Genomic DNA, 20,889 nt, shown 5'->3' with positions numbered 1-20,889 from the left:
GGAGCTCTGATGAATGAGAGGCAGCTGGGAAAAGTTGGATTTGGGGATTAATTTAATTATGTAATTGAAGAGGAAGCATCTCCTGCCAAGTAGGTTTTTCCTGATTATTTTTTAAATCCATATTTTCACCCCCATTCTCCACCTGAGGGGTCCAAAGTATTTCCCTGCTTCCCAGGTCTCCTTGCTGAGGAGCTGCTGGTTGAGGGACACTCCCAAAATTCAGCTTTTGGGCTAAAACTTCATTTCCCAGGGTGCATCCTGGGCTGGGAGCCTCCAATCAGGATGAGGGACACTTTTAAGGAGTTTCCTGGGAGAGGGGGGACTTCCCTTAGGGAAGCAGGTGGGTGAGGAGTGAGGTCTTCTCCAGGGTGGCTGGGATTGGGAATGTTCTCCTCTACCAGCTGAGCTTCATCCCCACTGCAGCTGCAAATGCTCTTGGCACAGCAAAGCCTGGTAAAATAAGGAATTTTTCTAAGTGTTTTCTACTCCCAAAAACTTTTTCAGGGTATTTCAGACTGTTTTTATTTAACTCTTTGAGAAATACTGGGGGTTTTTCCCTCAATGTAGAGGTTTTTAATGGATGGGGACTAGGAATATGACCTGTATTCCTTGCATCCTCTTGAGTTTCTAGGGAAAACAGGGATTTAGGAGAGTCTGGCTGCTCCATGAGAAGAGGAGAGGGGAGGAGTGGTGGTGGGGACTCAATATCTCAATTTACCCAATTTCTCTGCTGTGCTTAATTGTTATTAATTGTGGTGGTGGAAGCTGTGAATTCCTGAACTATTTTAGGGAATTTCCTCTTACTGCCTTTTATTTTGCCACTTCCAGCAGTAGTTCGGGGACTGAGTTTAAGTTTTTTTCAACATGGGTCCTCATTAAATCTGAGCTTGGCCCTGTGGGCTCCAAACTTTGGGATTGAGCTGTTGGGGTTTCCTTGGAGATCAAAGCTGCGGTGGCACCAACCCTGTGCTGTTTCCATCTCGTTCCAGTGACCATCCTTGGATTCTGTGCCTTAGCACTCCCAAGAAATTGTGAATGACGGGGCCATGGGGGTGTCAAAAGCCAGCGAGGTGAAGAGCAGCAGGTGGGTACCATGGGGCATGGCAGGGAATTTTGGGGGGGCTCCTGCTTTGTTATCCCACTGGTTTTCCTGGGAGCTTCATGCTCAAGCAGAGAAATTGCTCCGGAATTCCTTTTGGGAAGCATTTTTTGGTGCTGCTGGGCATAAGGATTAGGAAGTATGGCATCATGCCATGGTTTGTGGCTACCACCAAGGGGTTGGTTTCAGTGGGGTCAATTCTTCCTTATCCCAGGAAGCGAAAGAATGAGTTGGAAAATGGGCAGGACAAGCCAAAGGAGCTGGAATGCACAGAGAAGGTACCACAACCCCCATCTGTGCTTTGGGGTGACCCTTGCACTTATCCCAGAAAAAATCTATGGGATTCAAACCCATGGCATGAACTTCCTTTTCCTTGATCCTGCTCTGTCCTGGTGCGAAGCCTTCCACAGTAAAAGGGAAGAAGAAAGAAAAGTCAAAAGCCAAGGAAAAGCCACTGCAGGAGAACATCATCAGCAGGTCAGTCCTTGGAATGGGCTTTTCCATCTGGGATATCCCAGAGTTGTGCATGGGAATGCCACAATGTCCAGCTCTGCTTTCCTTGTGTTGCCTTGATTATCAAAAGGAGTTTTTAATAGGGAAAAAATAAAGGGCATGCAGTGATGGGAAAAGGGGAATCACCTTAAGGTGAAGGATGGAAGGTTTCGATTGGATATTGGGAAGGAGTTCTTCCCTGGGAGGGTGTTGAGCCCCTGGCAGGTGCTTCACAAAGAAGCCATGCCTGCCCCATCCCTGGAAGTGTCCAAGACCAAGTAGGATAGAGCATGGAAAAACCTGGAATAGCAGAAGGTGTCCCTACCCATGGAAGCAGCATGGAACAACATGATCCCTTCCAACCCAAACCATGATCCTGAAATATGTTTGTGTCCCTTCTCTGTCCCCTTTGTGGCCAAGAAGCTCCCTGGAGCAGGAGGCTGTGGATGGGAACAGCCTTGGCTCGAGCCTCTGGAACGGGATCCAAGCCGAGGAGGGAGCTGCACCCTCGGTACGTGGTGGTGGTCGCTGTGCTGAAGGACTGGGGAGCATTCCTGGGGTTTGTTCCCAAGGGAATTGGGAGGGTTCTGTCTTGTGGTCTCCTTCCAGCTCCTGGAAGGAGCTTTTGAGCACCTGGAATTAAATTAAGGAGGGAATTTCCTGGTTTTGGGGTTTAATACGTCACATTTTGGTGGCACCTGTGGGGAGCGTCAGGATATGGGTGACTCTGACGTCCTAGGCAGGAGGTTGGGATTGGGAATCTCTTACTCAGGAATTTGATTTTCACTGCTTTCCTTGTTCACACTCCCCCTGGAAGTGTCCAAGGCCAGGTTGAATAGGGCTTGGAGCAACCTGGGATAGTGGGAAGTGGGAGGGAAATGAGATGATCCTTAAGATCCTTTGCAACCCAAACCATTCCATGATCCTTTCCTTGTGCTGGAGAGCACAAATCCCAGGAAATCCCCGCTATATTTTGCTTTCTCCTGTGTTAATTTCTCCTCTTGGTGGAGATCATGGATCTGGACACTCTTTGTCCTGTTGTGTAAATCCAGCAGAGATGCTTTTCCTTTTTCCCTCTTTCCATCCTTCTCACAAACAGGATCCCAAATGTCCCCAAACTCTCCTGGATGGATCAAATTCATGGAGAAGCCTTGAAACCCCCTGTGGTCCCAACATTCCCAGTACAACCATCCAGGCATTTTCAGGCAGGAATGACTTTGGAAGGCCGTGCCTCTTCCTGAATTTCCCAACAGCTTTTCTGAAGGATTGTGAATCCAAGAGCAGGCGTGTTCCCAGGGAATGAAAGTTTATGTGGACCTAACCAACCTGTAATTAACTCAGGGTTTTATTTTCCCCTTAATGAGTTCACCCAGCAGCTTTCAGGAGAAATCCCTCTGTGGTTTTGGCTTCCCTTGAAAGCCTTGGGAAGAGAAACTTGAGGAAGTCGGGATTTAGAGTGAGAACCTCGGAGCTTGGCAAGCCCTGGATGAGGCTGGGATGAGTTTTGGGATGCCTCGTGTGGTCAGGAGCAGGAGAAGATGGTTCCAGCTTGGAAAACAAGTGTAAAACCAGTGGGATGGGATTTCTGGTGGCCTCGAAGGGACAGAATTTAAGTCTCTGTGTGCCCTACAAGCTCGGTTTCTTTTAGGTTCTCATTTATATTTTGATGGTTTTTTTTCCTTTCTCTAGGATTTCTGGTGCCCTCCATGGGTCACATTTTAGGGCTCTGTGTCCCCTCTCTGTTTTTTTAGTTTTTAAAAATTTCCTTATAGGTCCCCATTTTCCCTATATTTTGTAGTTTTTTTCTTTTCTCCAGGATTTCTGGTGGCATTCATGGGTCAGATTTTAGGGATCTGTTTGTGTCTACTAGAGCTCATTTTCTTTAGCTCCTTATCCCCATTTTCCATACATTTTGATTTTTTTCCCTTTTCTTTAGGATTTTTAGTGGCCTCCAGGAGTCAGATTTTAAGGATCTGTTTGTGTCCCCTTTGAGCTCATTTTCTTTTAGCTCCTATCCCCGCCCCATTTTCTCTATTTTTTTTTCCTTGCTTTCTGCTCATCCTTATTGTATTTCCCACCCCATGGCTTTGCTCCCCACCTCTCTTTCCCTCTTGCCATCTGCTGCAAGGGTGATTTCATCTTCCAAGCACCTGGAATTTGATCCATCTTTATTTTGGAGCCCTCCCATCCCTTCTGTTCCCTGGATTGCTCTCCCAGCAGTGTTTCCAATGAGCAGGTGGTTGAGGAGGGAGTTTATTTCCTTTATTTATCCATAAAATTCTTTTATTGTGCTGTTGGAAGGAAACCAGGGATTTCCTAACCACGTAAAACCTCAAAACTTGGGAAAATCTGGTATTTTGGATTCCTGAATTCAAGCCAAGGGGGCTGAGGGAGGGAAAAGTGCTGGTTTGGGGGTGATGCTGCTTTGGGGTACCTGTGCCAGGGGACCTTTCCCAAATCCTTGATATTTTCCAGGAGGAGACCAAAGCAACCTCCCCTCAAGGGCCAGCAGTGGGGCTGGAAGGCCCTTCCAGGTGAGTTGGGTCATTTTTTGGATTATTTTTCTTCCAGAGAACTGGAATTTTGTCCTTTTTCTTCTCCTCACTGTGGAGCTGCACAATCCTGGTTTTCCCTGCTGAATCACCGGTGCCTTCCCGGAGCATCTTCTCCACATCCTGGTGTTTTCAGTGACTTTAAACCTTTCTAAGACCAATCCCAAGTGGGATTTGAGGCTCAGTCCTGGGATTTGAGGGTGGAGAGGGAAGTTTCAGCCCCATCCACCCTCCCCAGTCCAGCAGGGTGTGATCGCTCAGGTGCACATTCCTACATAAATGTGGGGAAGTCCTGGTGGGAACAGCCACCCTCCCAAATCCTGGGGAAAGGCTGTTCTTTCCCTCTAGATCCTGGCAGAGATAAGAAACAGAATTCCTGAAGCTGGTTAGTCCTCTCTGCCTCATAAAAATTCCCAGTTGAGAGGCCTCTAATAAAACCTGGGGAGGAAGGAGCTGATCCCAAAAGGTGCTGGAATTTTGCCTTCTGAGTCATGGATCTGCTCCCTGCCAATGGGATTGGAGGGGCTGAGCGTGTTTTGCAGGATGCTTTTCCCTAAGGAGTTTAGTGGGATTGTGTAACAGTGAGCAAAAAGCATCTGGCTCCTGGTTTTTTGGTTTTTTTTTTTTTTTTTTTGGGAAACTTGTTTCCATCCCAAGCCAGCTCGAAGGTTTTCCTTGCTTTGATGTCCCCCAGTCTGGTAATTAATTATCTGCCTAGATTAATTTATGGAAAGGGGCCAAAATTCATGCTTTCTGTTGCAGAAATTTTGGCTAAAAGCAGGAATTGTGGCTCTTCTCTATTTGTCCAGGAAGAGAAATCATTATCCTGCTTGGGAGGAGGAAGCTGGATTTCCAACTCTTTTTTTGGGAAGGATCAGGGTAGCTGGCTGTGCTTCCTAAGGGATCCTGCTGCAGGATCCAGGATCTGAGAAAAGCAGGGAACGGATCTGATCCGTGGCTTGAGCTTAGCTAGGATGGACCAGAGGATTTGACTGGGAGGTGACAATGACCCAGAATGGAAAGGGACACCATCACCTCAACATTAAACTCATGGAATTCTTAGGGATGGACAAAATATCCAAGATCACCATTAAACCATGTCACTAAAGCACCACATCCACAGGGTTTTGGAACACTTCCAGGGATGGTGATCCCACCTGGACAGCCTCTTCCATAGCTTGACCACCCTTTCAATGAGGAATTTTTTCCTAATACCTCACCTAAATCCACCCTTTGGAGTTCAAGGCTCAGCCTAGGAGACATAAACTTGGTTTAGACTCTGCTGCTGTTTCCTCATTCTCATTTTGCTTGATTTTTTTTTTTTCTGGAATATGCACACCTGGAAGACTCACAACTCCCTGCCTTGGGAGAAAATATAGGGGCATGTTGGTGCTTTATAAGGGTTGCAAATCACACAGAATTCCCAAAGATTCACCTGAGCTCTCTCTGAGCTGAGCAGGGAAACACTCCTGGGTTCCTCACCCATATGGATGGTGCAGATCATGGATCTGGACAATCTTTGTCCTGTTGTATTGATGAGGCTCCTTCCCTGCCCATTCCCCATTGGAATCATCCCCAGGAATTGTGTCCCATCTGTCTCCTTTTCCAGTGTGTCCATGGCTGGCCTGATCCCTTCCTTTGTGCTATTGGTGCTGCCGAACCTTTTCTCCCGAGGTTTTTCTGGGAATATTTCCTTAGGACTTCCCCTGTTTTGTCTGGAGACCTTGTGGTTCCGCTCCTTTGAGCTTCCTCATCCCATAAAATCCAGCTTGGGGTCATTCCCTGCTGCCTCAGGATATCTCCATCTGTGGTGCTGCCGTGGTTGGAGGGAATTGAGGCAGCAATTCCCTAAATTGGAATTTGGATGGAAAAGGGGAATGCTGGTGGTGAGAACTGGCTGTGATGTCGTTGTAGGTCCCAGGACCAATCCCAGGGAACAGGACCTGCAGTGGGAGAGCAGCACTTGGAGACCCAGAATGGAATTGGGGTAGGAAAACTTGGAGGGGAACGTCACCCCTTGGACCTAATCCTGCTTCTCCACCATTCACTTGGGATTTGGGATAACCTCTCTGTTTTCCCAACGTCTCTTCCCTTTATTCCTGCTTCCCACAGGTCCCAAGTGAAGGTGTTGCTGGTGGGGTTGCATCCCCCTCTGGAGATCCTTTGGAGAGGGATGTGGGGCTCACAGCTGTGAGGGAGAGTGAGGAGAAGCAGCTGGATCCCCCTATCCCACAGCAGGAAGAGGATTCCCAAGCCCCAGAAAGAAAAAGAGGGAAGAAACAAGAGGAAAACAAGCAGGAGAGGGGATTTAAGAGAAAAGGAGGGAGGAAACATGAGAAAAACAAGCAGGGAAAGGGGTTGAAGAGAAAAGGAGGGAAGAAACATGAGGACAACAAGCAGGAAATGAGACTGAAGAGAAAAAGAGGGAGGAAGGAGAAATTTGAGGATTTGATGGATGGCATTGAGGAGGAGGAGGGGGGTGAAGGCAGGAATTGGGAAGGGGGACGGGGAAGAGCCAAAAAGCAGAGAAGCAACAGCAGCCAAGGATGGGATGAAAGGAAGAGAAAGCGGGAGAAGGGGAAAGCAAAGAAGCCCAGCAGGGGGAAAGTGAAGAGGGTGGAAAAGGTGGGGAAGAGGAAAATGAAGAAGGAAAAATTGCTGAAAGAGGAACAAGAGGTGGAGAAAGATCAGGAGGGAGAGAAAGGAGTGGGAAGTGAGGAGCAGAGGGTGGGAAAGGGAAGTGGAAAAGGAGTAGAGAAGGAGGAAGAGGTGGATGAGAAAGGGAATGAAGGATTGGGAGAGGGCAGGAGTTCAGAGATGGGGCAGGAGGTGAAGGAGGAAAAGGATGAAGGGAAGGGAGATACTCAAGTGGAAGAGAAAAAGAAGAAGAAAAAGAAGAAAAAGCCAGAGGTGGAAACAGAAGAGATGGAGAAAAAGAGTGAGGAGGAGGAAACCCCAGGGAAAACTGGGAAAAGGAAATCTAAGGAAGGAGAAGAAAAGAAAGAGGAAGAAAAGAACAATAAAAAGACTAAAAAACAGAAGGAAGAAGAAAAAGAGGCGGAAAACAAATGGAAATGGTAAATTCCAGTGTGCCTTTGGCGGGTCTAACCCTGGATTGGGATTTTAATTTTATTTTGTGGGGTAAAACAGTGAAAATTCCTATTTTTAGCTATTTTCCTGTATTCCTTTGAGCCTTGAACTTGCCACTCTTGGAAATGGATGAGAGATCAGGGAAGGTCCTGAATGCACAGCAGGATTTGTATCATAATTATTTTTACTTTAAAATTTATTTGTAATATTTATTTCTCTTCCAATGATTTACCTGGTGCCCATCCTGGGAAGGGAGAAGCTCATAATTATTGGAAGGAAATAATAGTAATAATAATAATAATAATAATTCCAAGACAGCAGCACCTCTGTCAGGGAGCTGTAGAGGGTCTGAATTCCTTTCCCACTTCCTCCTCCAGCAGATTTGGGCTGATCCAGGCAGGTATTTTATAGGAAAGGGTGTGGAATGTGGCTGCTGGACGCTGGATTATTTTTTGGAAGTGCAACTTCAGCCACTTGGTGTCACTCTCTCCCAGATCTCCCCAAGACCTGGGCCAGAGCAGGAGGATTTTTAGGATTTTAGCTTTTTGGGAGTCTGTGGCAAACCCTGATCTGGGAGGAGCCGTTATCCCGGACAGGGATATCCCTGGAGCTTTGAGGTGGCCTTTGAAGGATCCAGGGTGACGTGAAAAATAAGATTTTATGTATTTTTTTCCTAATCAATGCCTTGTTTGGAATGGCTGGATCCTGGCTGGTATGTAGGAATTCAATCCCCAAAAAATTATCCACAACTACATTTCCCATGAGGAAATTCCCTCCTTTGCCTCTGGATGGGCTCAGGGGAGCTGTGCAAGGTGAGTGTGGGGGATGCTCTGCAGGCATTTGTGATCCCAGAATTTTGGGAAGAGAGATGATCACAGAAATGATCCTGACACTGCCTTTCTCTGAGGCTTTCAGCCCAAATTCCAGAAGTTTGTTGGTTTTCCTTGACTATTTAATTTCCTCTGTTTTTACGGTAAAATGCACCTTTGGGTACCATGAATTCATTCCACTCTGCTTCCCATGGGGAAGAAAAAAAATCACAAATAACTTTTGGGGCATTGTTGAGCGAGAAACAGGAATTCTGCTTTCTCTCTGTGGAATCTTGCTGTCTTTCCCCAGAAATCCTTGGCTTTTTCTTTTCCCTGGAGCCTGGCTGTGGGACACAGATCCTTGCCTGTCCCCTGCTGTCACCAGTGCTCTTCCTCTGACTCTGACCTGTGGTTTTACCCTTCTTTTTAGAGTCCTGCTATCCCAGTTGGAATTTTTTACATTATTTTTGTAATTTTTAAATTTAATTTTACTTATTACTAGTAATTTTTGTTGCTATTTTTTAAATCTTCACAGTCAAAACTTGTAGTGGCTTTAAAATCCCATTTGCTCTGACAGGGGGAAAGATTTTTAAGGCCTTATTTGTGTTAAAATTTAAGTTTTCAATATTTATGAGGCATAGGTTTCCCAGAGAAGCCCTCTCTGCCCCATCCCTGGAAGTATTCCTTGGATTGGATGGGGTCTGGAGCGACCTGGATTAATGGAAGGTGTCCCTGCCCATGGAAGGGGGTTGGAATGAGGTGACTTTTAGGATCTCTTCACTCCCCACCCTGAGTTCCTCCATGTCACCACACCTCAATTTCATGGATTCCATTCCAGTTTTCCCTGTTTTAAAGAACAGGGAAACGGAGGCAGCAGCGCAGAAAATGGGATTTCACCTGGAATTTTTATCAGCTGTCTCTGCTCCGAGCATTCTCCCAATGTGACCTTGGGAGGTGGTGCCAGGTGTCAGATTTGGGACGTTCTCCTGGACTCCTGTGTGTTTGTTCCAGGTGGGAAGAGGAGAAGAAGGAAGATGGAATCAAATGGATGCAGCTGGAGCACCGAGGGCCCTACTTTGTGCCCCCCTACGAGCCCCTGCCCAAGGATGTGCAGTTTTATTACGATGGTACAGCTGTGGTGGGGCCTGGGCCTTGGGGTGGTGCCCTCTCCTCAGGGAATGTGAATATCCCATTGGAAAAGCCATGGGTTCAAGCTGGAGGATCTTACATGTGGTTGGAATTATGTTTTTTTTGGAGAGCTGATCCTAATTGCTGGTTTTTTCTCATTAAGCTACATTTTGGGTTTGAGTTTGGTCAGCTCATCCATGTTTTTCAACGAGCTGGAAAAATGGGATTTTACTGATCCATGGCCTCAGGGACTGACACATCCGAGGATTTTGGCTGGGCTGCTCCAAGCTCCTGATGTCCCCAGGGTCACCTCACATCACACTCAGGGTGTCACTGGCAGGACAGATCCAGGCTTTTGCTGCCTCCATGTTTTCCTGACATGGAGATTCCCATGGGTTTCCTGCCATTCCCTGCTCTCAGTTCATCCCTGAACTCATTTCTGATGGATCAAAGGGTGGGGGAAATCAGGACATTGGGGGTCAGCCCAGGGATGCTGGAGATGGAAAGGGGTCACATTCCCTTGGTGTTCCTCAGTTCCCTGGAGATTCCCATACTTTTTTTGCCGTAGGAAAAAGGCCATTTTGGGAAAAGGAGGTGCCTGGCAGCACCAGTGGGCACTGCTGGGACATCCATGGGGCTGTCAGGGATTTTGGCTCCATGAGGAGGAGCCTTGAGCAGGGTTTGGACCTTCTCTGTGATCTTTGAGGTGTTGTGGGTCTGGGCTGGTGGCTTTGGAATTTGGGATCTTTGATGTTGACTTTTTTTTCCTCAAAAATATCACTGTTCCTGGATGGAAAATGTTTGTGGACAGGCAACAACCCCAAGTAGGAAGGGCCCATGGATGAGCTGGTGTTTGGGGATTGTCATGGAGCTGCTCCAGAGCTCCATTCCCTTCAGTCCAAAAATCCCAAAAACCAGTGGTTCAAGTAGGAATCAGCCATTCCCTGGACATCTCCAGAGGACTTTTTCCTAAAAAAAGTTATTTCCAAGTTATTCTTAGGATGATCTAAGATATTCCTTGGTTTTGTTGTATTTCTCCAGCCAAAGAGCTCAAAAGGGGATAGTGGGTTTGCCTCCAAGAAATGATTCGAGATCCTTAGAAAATCTAAGAAATAATCCAAAATTCTGCCCAGAGAAGCTGTGGCTGTCCCATCCCTGGAAGTGTTCTGGTTGGACAGGGCTTGGAGCAGCCTGGTCTAGTGGAATTTGTCCCTGCCCCTCTTTTGCCAGGAAAACCCTTGAAGCTAAGCCTGGCCACAGAGGAGATCGCCACGTTTTATGCCAAAATGTTGGATCATGAGTACACCACCAAGGAGATCTTCCAGAACAACTTCTTCCATGACTGGAGGAAGGTACCTTCCCTGGGAGGGCTCCTTGGTATCCATCAAACCTATCAGCCCCAGGCTGTGGTGTGGGATGGAGGGAATGTGGGGATTTATTCCTTATTTAGAATTATTTGTAATTGTGAGGGTCTAAATCCTGATTTTTTTCTATGGGGGTTTTGTTTGTTTGGGGTTTTTTTTTGTTTTTGTTTGTTTTGTTTGTTTTGTTTTTTTGTTTTTGTTTTTTGGACTGGGATTTGCTTTCTGTGCTCCCTCTGAGTTTAGTGATGGGTACAGGTGGTAGATCTTGCAAACAGCTCCAAAACCAGTTTGGTATACCAAAGATTAAAGGAATAACCTTTGATCCCAAAACAACCCTACACTCTTTCTAGGGAATGTTTACACCTCCCAAATATATTTGGTGCTGTCCCTGCAGTTGTGTTTGGGGAGTTTTTTCCATATTAGTTTCTTCTACCCCAGAACTGGCTGTCTTTGTTAAAAAATGAGTCTCTATTCCCTTTTCTAAGGACAGGCACAAGCAGAAGCTCCATGTGGAATTAGTTTTCCCTTCTGCCTTTTCCCAGCCTCTCTCATCTCTTTCCCAGGAAATGACCTCAGAGGAGCAAGAGATAATCAAAGACCTGGACAAATGTGACTTTGGGGAGATCCACAAATATTTTGTGGACAAAAATGAGGCTCGTAAAGCACTTCCCAAGGAGGAGAAGCAGGTGAGGACTGGTTCCTATGACACGTTTTGGGAATTTTGTCTTCCTGGTGTTGTGCTCTGAGCTTGGATTTCTTTAATCCGGCTCTGTCTCCATGGCCGTTGCCCCTCTTTGCCTGAATTTTATCTGCACATTCCATGGCTTTTCAGGGTGCCAGTCATCCTTGGATCATGCTTTGGAGTCCTTCCCTGTCCAGAGGATTGTGGATTTTGCCAGGGGAATGATGGCACTTAGACTTCTTGGTTGGAGTGTTAAAGCTCCTTTCCAGTCCAAACCATTCTGATTTATTTTTTTGGTGGTGTCCTGGTTTCAGAAGCTGAAGGAGGAGGCGGATAAGATCCAGGAGGAATACGGGTACTGCATCCTGGATGGGCACCGGGAGAAGATTGGCAACTTCAAAACTGAACCTCCAGGGCTCTTCCGTGGCCGTGGGGAACACCCTAAAATGGGGATGCTGAAGAAGAGGATCATGCCTGAAGATGTCATCATCAACTGCAGCAAGTGGGTTTTCCTTGGAAGTGCTGAGCTCCTGGGGCTTCCCTTGGGATTGGGGGGAACTGGGAATTTCCTCTACCCAGAGCTGGAGTCTTTCCATCTTCTAAAATCCCTGTTTTCCACATCCTGAGAGTGTTTTTCCCTCTGAGTTTTGTGAGCTGGAGTGGTCTTAGCCACCCATTTGAAGACCTTGATTCAAAACATTCCCCACCAGTCCAGCAAGTTTTCCTGTTGTTCCCAGCATCCAAATGATAAACACCTGATTGTGGGAAGGGTCTGGAGCATCCAGGAGCAGCTGAGGGAGCTGGAAGGGCTTAGACTGGAGAAAAGGAGGTTGGGGGGGAACCTTCTAAAACTCCCTGGACAGGAAGGTGGAGCCACATAGGGCTTGGCTTCTTCTTCCAGAAAAAAAATGATAGGAGAAGAGGAAATGTTCTCAAATTGTGGGAGAGGAAATTTAGGTTGGATATTAGGGAAAACATCTCCACAGAAAGGGTTGTCGGGCACTGGATTCCACCCAGGGCAGTGGTGGAATCACCAGCCCTGCAGGGGTGTGAAAGCTGTGTAGATGTGGCCCTTGGGGACGTGGTTTGGTGCTCCTGGCAGTGCCGGTTCATGATCAGACTCAGTCTTGGAGGGATTTTCCAACTTTAATGATTCCATGTTGTGAAGTAATTCTAGGTGAATCCCATGCTTTCTCAATCTTTGGCTCACTGGAAACTTCATGGTCTGAGGGCTCTAATCCTGCTCTTCCCACAGGGATTCCAAGATTCCCGAGCCCCCAGAAGGCCACAAGTGGAAGGAGGTGCGCTTTGACAACACAGTCACCTGGCTGGCCTCGTGGACGGAGAACATACAGAACACCTTGAAGTACATCATGCTGAATCCCAGCTCCAAGCTGAAGGTTGGAATAATGCCCTTGGTCAGGTGAAAAAAATCTGGGGAAGCCAGGATGTGGAGTATCAAAAAAAATTTTTTTTTCCTGTCTCTTCTCTTAAAAGTGGATAAAAAAAATGAGGGGAACGACAGATGATTGTGAAGCATCAAACTTATTCCAAGGAATGGGTTGCTCCTGGCAGAGTGATCCTGGTGCCACGTTGCTCATGTGTGTCCAGGGAAGGCTGTTGGAAGCCAGATGAGGGATGAAAGGATCCACAGGGGCTAAGAAGATCTGCAGGCACCAGAGTTGGGTTAATTTATACCAGGAAATGGAGGGTAGGAAGAGATGGGATTGAACTCTGTGGGAAGAGAAAGGGGATTTAAGGCTGTTTCCAAGGGCTCGGGGGAAGTGGGAATGCTGTCCAGGTGTTCACAACTGAGCAAGTGCTCTGTCAGTCCACTCTGGTGTCCAAGGAGCCACCTTTGGCCATGTTTTGACTACTTGGTCCTTGCCATGCTCTGCCTGGTGGAAAACATCCTGACTTGGCCAGGATTCAGATCCAGCACGACCAGCAGAGGGCACAGAAACCCTGGATGAGCTGTTTGTTTTTTAGTTTATTCCCTTCATGGATTTTTTTTCCCAAGAAAACAGTGGGATTTTGTCGGAATCTACTAAATCAAGGGTTTTGGGAAAGCTTCAAAAGGCAGGCCTCAGAGACAGCAGAACTGTGATTAGAGCTAAGCAGTAGCCATGAGATAGGTCAGCAGAAAAATTATTTAAAAAGTAGAAAAGCAAGGACAAATAGAAAAATGGTCTGTGTATTAATGCTTCTCTAGAATAACTCCTTAAGCTACAGAAAAGTTTATCTAGCAAGATATCAGGAAGTTTGAAGCTTAATAATGGAGCTCTGTGCATTGTGTTTTAAGGCTTACAAACAGGTATTGTATTCGAAATAGGCAGGTGTTGTTTTAACCAAAGGTACATGTGCTTATGGTGATTAGATAGAACTACTGTCAATGTGCTTTTGCTTTGTGTGATTGGTCAAAAAACTTATAAAGTAAATTGTAACATTAAATTCTCGGTCTGCTGCCTGGGGTGTGAGCTGATGGCACCTTCCCGTTGTCATAACCATGTAATGAGACTGATGCTGGAAAATAAAACAGCTCAAGGCACGTTCCACAGCAGTCCCATCCCGTCTGTGATTTGTACATAGACCCCTGGCCAGCAGTAGGGCTTGAGCAGGATTTGGATGCTGGAGGTGTTTCTAGAGCAGGACTTGACTGGTAGGGGTAGAATAAAGATGGGGAATGGAATGGAAAATGTCCTGGTTTCCATTCCAGGGGGAGAAAGACTGGCAGAAATATGAGGTCGCTCGGCGCCTGAAGGATGTTGTCCACACAATCCGGGCTCAGTACAGGAAAGACTGGAAATCCAAGGAGATAAAGAAGAGGCAAAGAGCAGTGGCCCTCTACTTCATTGATAAGGTATCCACAGCCTCCCCCCAGGTCCTTCAATCCATGTGGAAATTGGGAATTCACTTCCCTGATCCATCCTACCGTGTAGTTTTTGGTTTTGGCTGGTTCTGCCACCCAGGGTGGCTCCACATGAAGAATCTAGGGATGATTATGGAATCCTGGAATGGTTTGGTGGGCTGGGACTTTCAAGATCATTTTGATCTTTATCATTTGAAGGTTGGACCTTCAAGATCATCTCATTCCAACCCCCTACCATGGAAAGGGACACCTTCCACTTGACCAGGTGACTCCAAGCCCCATCCAGCCTGGATTCAAAAATTTCCAGAGGTGTGGAAAATGAAAATTGTCCCTAGTTGAAGGTGTCCCTGCCCATGGCAGGGGGTTGTAATTTGATGATCCTGAAGGTCCCTTCCAAATCATTCTATGACTCTATAGATGGAGATGATCCACTAGTCCCGATCCACTTTATCAACCTGGCAAAGGGGAATTGAGGTGGAATGGCGCAGGATGGATGACTCCTTACTTTCTTTCCAGCTGGCCCTGCGAGCTGGGAATGAGAAGGAGGAAGGGGAGACTGCGGACACGGTCGGCTGCTGCTCCCTGCGCGTGGAGCACATCCAGCTGCACCCCCAGCTGGACGGGCAGGAGCACGTGGTGGAGTTTGACTTCCTCGGGAAAGACTCCATCCGTTACTACAACAAAGTGTCCGTGGAGAAGCCGGTGAGTGGGGCAGGAGTAGAGGGATTGCTTGGTTGTCTGGGTTCCCTCAGTGTTTATCAGTCCCAAACTTCCAGCCAAAACCTATTACCAAGTTGTGCTTTGAAGCTGGCGAACAGGAGAAATTTTGGGATAGAGCTTCCAAGGTTGTTCTGCTCTGTGAGGGAGGAGTTCCACCTCTTGCTGGAGTACCCTCAGATGGGTTGTATGTGTAGGACTTGAAATGTCTCCATTTATATTGAATAATTTTCCTTTGTCCATGGGAAAGAAGATTTTAATGGTGTTTGTGGAGAAACTGGAATGTCGGAGATGAGAAAGATGGGGGGGAACACCCAGTGGCACCTTGAAGTTGAGAGGCTTGGTGGGATGTGCCAACACGAGGGTGAATCAGAGTCCTTCTGGAGGAGGAGAGAGATGAGGGAGATGTCTGGCAGCAATTCATTCCTTGGCCATGACCAGGGCTGTCCTTTCCCCCTCCTCAGGTGTTCAAGAACCTGCAGCTGTTCATGAAGAACAAGGACCCCAGTGATGACCTCTTTGAGCACCTCAATGTGAGTTGTCACCTCAGAGCTTTTCAAACAGTACTGGTGGCCCTGAAGGAGGAGAAGCCAAGCCATGACACCCTTGGCCACCTTTGGTGGTCGTCTCTTTGCCTTATTTTACCTCTCTGCTCTCCAGGGACATCATTGTCACTGTTTGAACATCTTTTGAGGTTTTCCAGCCTCTTTTTGCGCTGCTTCCATATGTCCTTGTTGAGGAGCTGGATTCCTGCTCCTTCCCTCCTCCAACTCACCCACTTGGGCTTTTTTTTAGCCTAGGAAGGTCTGCCCACATTTTGGGGAATTACTGGAGGTGCCAGACCTCAGCTTTTTGTTGCTTTTGCACCTCATTAGGGCTCCACAGAAGTGGGAGAGGTTGCTGGAGGAATGTGCTGCCTTCCCTCCTGGAAAAACCTCCTCCCTCATCTTCCTCGGGATGGGATATGGGATCGATGAGCAGCTCCATGTTCTCTGTAGAACAGGGATGTGATATTGGATGTGAGGTCAGGAATTATTGTTTGGAAAAGACCTCTAAAATCATCAAATCCAGGCATTAACCCGGCACTGCCAGGTGCAACACTAAACCACGTCCCCAAGTGCCAACGTGTGTCCTCTTGGACACAGGTGGGCAGAAGTTGTTGACTTCCAGAGAGATTTTTGTGGATTTTGGTAGAATTTTTAGGCTAGTTTTGGGTAGATGATGATCTGACCCCACAAGTAGCTCTACAAACTGCAGGATTTAATTTTTTGTTAATGCCTAATTTTGGTTGCTTAGGCAGAAAATGGTCCAAAAAGAGATTTGTCCCAGCTTCTGCTTTTTCTGTTACTTCATGGAATCATGGAATGGTTTGGGTAGGAAGGGACCCCAAAGACTGTCAAGTTCCAAATCCCCACCATGGACAGGGACACCTTCCACTATCCCAGGTTGCTTGAAGCTCCATCCAACCTGGCCTTGAACAATTCCAGGGATGGAGCAGCCAGAGCTTCTGTGGGAATTCCATTCCAGGGCCTCACCAGCCTCACAGGGAAGAATTCCTTCCCAATATCCTATCTAACCCTTTGTCATTTTAAAGCCACTCCTCCTTGTCCTGCCACTAGAATTCCTAATGGTGAGTTTCCCTACGCTTTTCCGTTTTTCCCTCCTCCAGACAACCTTCCTGAACAAACACCTCCAGGACCTCATGGATGGTTTGACGGCCAAAGTCTTCAGGACCTACAATGCTTCCATCACCCTGCAGGAGCAGCTCAAGGCCCTCACCAACCGTGAGTTCCAAGGCTGTGGTGTCTCCAGAGCATGGCTGGGACCAAAGGGCTCAGGAATGCCCATCCATTGCTGTGGGATCCCTAAAACTGCCCATGTCCCACCTGGGCGAGTGATGTTCCTCGTAGTGGGGTGGGAGTGACATGTGGGGGTGAGCAGCAAGTAGGGGATGTTGGTAAGTGAGAAATTGTGAACTTGGGGGATACTCTGACTAACTGAGGGCCAGGATAGAGAGATTTTTCCCTCTTTTCCTTGTGTTGCTGGCTGGTTGCACTGTTTCTGCCTCCTTGGGTAGGTGAGGGATGAGTCACAGCACCAGATTGTGATGCTCAATTGTCCTTCCCCAATTCCCACAACCATTATTGCTCTCCCTGGAGAGAGAATGTGACAGCAACTTGTTTGCCTTTCTTTTTGCTGTATTCCCCGCTTTTCCCAGCTCCTGGAATGGAGTCTGAGTGATGTTTTCATTTCTTTCCAGCTGAAGACAATGTTGCAGGAAAGCTCCTGTCCTACAACCGAGCCAACAGGGCCGTGGCCATCCTGTGCAACCATCAGAGGTCTATACCAAAAACCTTTGCCAGGTCCATGCAAGTCCTCCAGGAAAAGGTGAAATGGACCCAGCTGAGAGATTCCAGACCTAATACATCCTTTATATTTTATTTTTGGGCTGGGGTGGTACCTGAAAGAATCACCTTGGTCACGAACATCAGGGAATGTCCTGGGAGTAGTGGATTGCAACCCAGAGGTGGAGAGGGATGGGGTGACCTCAAATACTGGGGGAAGCAACTTAGCACAGAATTTGGGTGAGTTTTTATGAGTTTGGGGCATTTTTCATCACTCTGTCTTCAAACCAAGCTGGGGGCTTTTTGTGATGGCAGCTCTGGCCCAGTTGGATCAAGATCAGGGAAATTGTTTTTTCTGTCTTTTTTGCAGGAGGAGTAGCTTGAAAATACCTTTAATTACCACTTTTAATTGTCCTCAGTTTTTGCTCACACCCCACTGAAGGGCTGGGACGTTTTTGAGCGCTCTGGTGCTGACACAAGTCCCTCAGTCTCAGGCAGGTGCAGAAGATAGACAGATTTAGGAGCTCCAAGTGTTTGTGGCATCTGGGCTAGGATGATATTTTAGAAGATGCTAAAAAATGCTAGAGCCCAGAAAATGCTGCAGGGACAAATTGGGAAGTAGGGTTGGTAACAAACTGAGGAATGGTGTGTGAAGGAAAAGAGGGAGGAAGCTGAAACCCTTCAGGGAGGTTGGAAGTGTTGTCTGAGTTTTCCACCTTCACAGATCGACGCCAAGAAGAAACAAGTGGAAGAAGCCCAGGAAGAAGTGAAAAAAGCTGAAGATGAGTTTAAGGACACAAAAGAAGCCAAAGCAGAAGTGTGAGTGACTTTTCCTTGGAATCCTCCCTTTTAGAGGGATCCAGAGGGCCCGTGGATGGGGCTGATGTGTTCCCATCAGAACAGAAATGCCCATGTTTGGGATTGGGTCCTTCTTGTCCCATGGACATTTGGAAGATGGTTAAAATCTTGTGGATGGTTCCCTTCAGGGACACCTCCCACTCTCCCAGGTTGCCCCAAGCTCTGTCCAACTTGGCCTTGGACACTTCCAAGGATGGAACAGCCTCAGCTTCTCTGGGCAACCCATTTCAGGATGCTGGATTTTATTTGCCCACCTTTGATGGTGGAAATTACATTTTTATTGTTAATTTTTAATATTAAGAAAGCATCTCACCAGATCCAAACCCTTGAGAAATGGGTTAGTGCTGAATGGCACCTTTGACTCTGCCATTCCAGAGAATTTCTGGACTTTGGGACAGTCTTTGTTGTTCCTTCTCTGTCCTCAGGAACGTGGAGAAGAAGAAGAAGCTGTTGAAGAGGCTGGAGGAGCAACTGGCCAGGATGAACATCCAGGCCACGGACAAGGAGGAGAACAAGCAAATAGCTCTGGGCACATCCAAGCTGAATTATCTGGATCCCAGGATTACTGTGGCTTGGTAAGTCTGGGGTGTGAAACCATGGAATGGTTTGGGTTGGAAAGGACCCTAAAATTTGGAGTGTTCAATGGGCAGAGACCTCCCATTGTTCCAGGTTGCTCCAAGGTCCATCCAACCTGGCCTTGGAGACTTCCAGGGATGCAGTGGAGAGGACACTGCTGGGTAACTGATCCCCACTCGTGTCTTGTGGTCTTCACAGGTGCAAGAAGTTTGGGATTCCCATCGAGAAGGTCTACAACAAGACCCAGAGGGAGAAGTTTGCCTGGGCCATCGACATGGCTGGCGAGGACTTTGAATTCTGAGCCGGTGCCTCCCACGTTAAATCCCAAATCCTGCTCATTTGGTGCTGTTGGGAAGCTGTTTTGTTTTTTTAATTTGCTGCTGCTGGTGGCTGAGGGTTGCCTGAGTTTGGTGCCCTTTTTTTTGGATGGAAAAGCAAGCACCTGGATTTCCAGTTGAAGCAGGTATTGCTGATTGGGATGTTGGACTTTGGGAACTCTTAATTCCTCTTCAGAGTTTCCATGTACTTGGCCTTCTCCTGGAGTCCTGGAAGGAGATTAAAAAGGAGCCTTAACTGTGCTGATCAACAAAATCATGTCTAATGCTGTCTCATTGGTGTAGTGGAGCTGTGCTGTCCTTTCCAGACTGAGTGGGATGGATGGGGAAACACGAGGTGATGACAGCAGGAAAACAGGAACTGCAATAGATAACCCAGGATTGTGTTGGGGATGCACTGGGGGAAAAGGAAAAAATCTCAAGGTTTTACATTTCCAGGGACTTTGTGCTCTTTCACTTCCAGGAGAGAGGAGAAAGTTGTGCAATTGCAGGGATGTTAAATGGAAAAACCATGGGAGAGAATTTGTGTCACGTCAGGAGAAGGTAGAAGGGAAGATTGGATTTAAAAGCAGTTTCACATTGCAGGGGGTTAAAATTCACCTTGGCCATGAACAAAGAGCATTTTAAGCACCCCCATGTGGTAAAATTTTGTCTGGGTGAACACATCTCACTTGAGGCCATGGTAATTTCCTTATTTTCTTCACTTGGCTCTGGCTCAGCTCCTGTATCCAGAACAGGATTGCTCTGTCCAGACAGGGGCTTAGGAAATGGGGAATTTCCTAGGAAATAGGATAATGCTGGGCCAGGCTCTGTGGGATGTGTGGTGGGGAGTGGGACCAATATTGCTGGAGCTGCTCCTGTGTTGGGATGATGCCTTTGGCATCATCCTTCCCACTCCAGCTGGGAATGGAGCAGGCAGGGATCAACAACATAAACTGGTTGTGTTTGCTGCTTAATGGGCTGCTTTCCACATCCCCCAAAAAGGCAGTATCAGCACATTCCTGGCAGAATTCCCACGTCCCAGTGAATCCTAGGTGTGAACAAACTTGGCATTGGCAGCAAAACCTTCTTGCACCTCAGGGCTGCTGTCCAGGGCTCTGTATTCCAAAGCTCCTGGTGCTTCCCATGTGTTTATTTCCACTCATTCTTGTGTTGAAATTGTTGCTGTTTCGGTTGGAAATTGAGGTCTTGGAATGCATTTCATTAAAACCAGGAGTGATTTTGGAGGTTCTTTTGCAACTCATTCCACGTGTGGTTCTGGGTGTTTGGAAGTGTCCAAAGCTAGGTTGGATGTGGCTTGGAGCAAATTGGGATAGGTGTCCCTGCCCATGGCAGGAGCTTTAAGTTCCTTTCAATCCCAACCATTCTGGAATTCTATAAAATAAAGGAGTAATTCCAGAGAGGCTGAGCTGTTGCTGTTCCAAATGGTCCTGTCCATCCTCACCCTGTTTTTTCTGGAGTCCTCCAAGTGTTTCTGGCAATATTCCATAGACCTTTCCCATGGCCTAATGCCCAGGAGCTTTTCCTACTGCTCAGAGCCCTGTGGAGCAGGATCATGCTCCCATCCCAGAGGGGAGGATCCCTCTCCCACCCCAATAATTTGGGGTTATTTGGTGGCTCCAGGCAATGCTGATGTGCTCAGATGACCCCTTCTCACTTTGTCCCTTCCAGGCATGGTTTCAGCTCTATTTTTCCAATGATTTCCTGAAACATTGCACTCCATCCCTGGAAATGCTCATTAAAAACCTCTGGAAATGGCACTTGAGGATATGGTTTAGTGGTGAATGTGGTGGTTGGACTTGATGATCCTAAAGGTCTTTTCCAACTTTCTGTGGTGTTTCAGGCAGAGGAAAACCTGTGTTTGTTTTGGTAACCCAAGATCATGACAGCATTTGGTGAAATTCAAAGTCAAAAGATTAGCATGTTTCCGTTGTGATTACTTCCTCTTTTTATTTAAAAAAGGGAGGTTGTGG

The 20,889-nt window shown here is 47.2% G+C and overlaps 1 protein-coding gene across 1 annotated transcript; it reads left to right on the top strand.

Moving 5' to 3' along the window:
• Positions 1-6,270: 6,270 nt before the first annotated feature.
• Positions 6,271-19,143, top strand: TOP1MT (DNA topoisomerase I mitochondrial). Its single transcript, XM_063178625.1, has 14 exons — positions 6,271-7,220; positions 9,054-9,169; positions 10,401-10,522; positions 11,098-11,220; positions 11,531-11,718; positions 12,472-12,616; positions 13,933-14,076; positions 14,602-14,787; positions 15,267-15,335; positions 16,472-16,586; positions 17,063-17,190; positions 17,872-17,966; positions 18,431-18,580; positions 18,780-19,143. The coding sequence occupies exons 1-14, from the start codon at positions 6,547-6,549 to the stop codon at positions 18,880-18,882; spliced, it is 2,358 nt and encodes a 785-aa protein (XP_063034695.1). The 5' UTR covers positions 6,271-6,546; the 3' UTR covers positions 18,883-19,143.
• The last annotated feature ends 1,746 nt before the right edge of the window (positions 19,144-20,889 follow it).

Source organism: Melospiza melodia, chromosome 1 (assembly GCF_035770615.1).
Source record: "Melospiza melodia melodia isolate bMelMel2 chromosome 1, bMelMel2.pri, whole genome shotgun sequence".
NCBI lineage: Eukaryota > Metazoa > Chordata > Aves > Passeriformes > Passerellidae > Melospiza > Melospiza melodia.
This window is presented reverse-complemented; position numbering and strand designations above follow the sequence as displayed.

Excerpts from the sequence above, each read along its gene's own strand:
- TOP1MT (XM_063178625.1), top strand. The coding sequence starts at position 6,547 with ATGAGACTGAAGAGAAAAAGAGGGAGGAAGGAGAAATTTGAGGATTTG. Across the intron at positions 10,523-11,097 it reads TCTTCCATGACTGGAGGAAG|GAAATGACCTCAGAGGAGCA; the intron begins GTACCTTCCCTG and ends TCTCTTTCCCAG. Across the intron at positions 14,077-14,601 it reads CCCTCTACTTCATTGATAAG|CTGGCCCTGCGAGCTGGGAA; the intron begins GTATCCACAGCC and ends CTTTCTTTCCAG.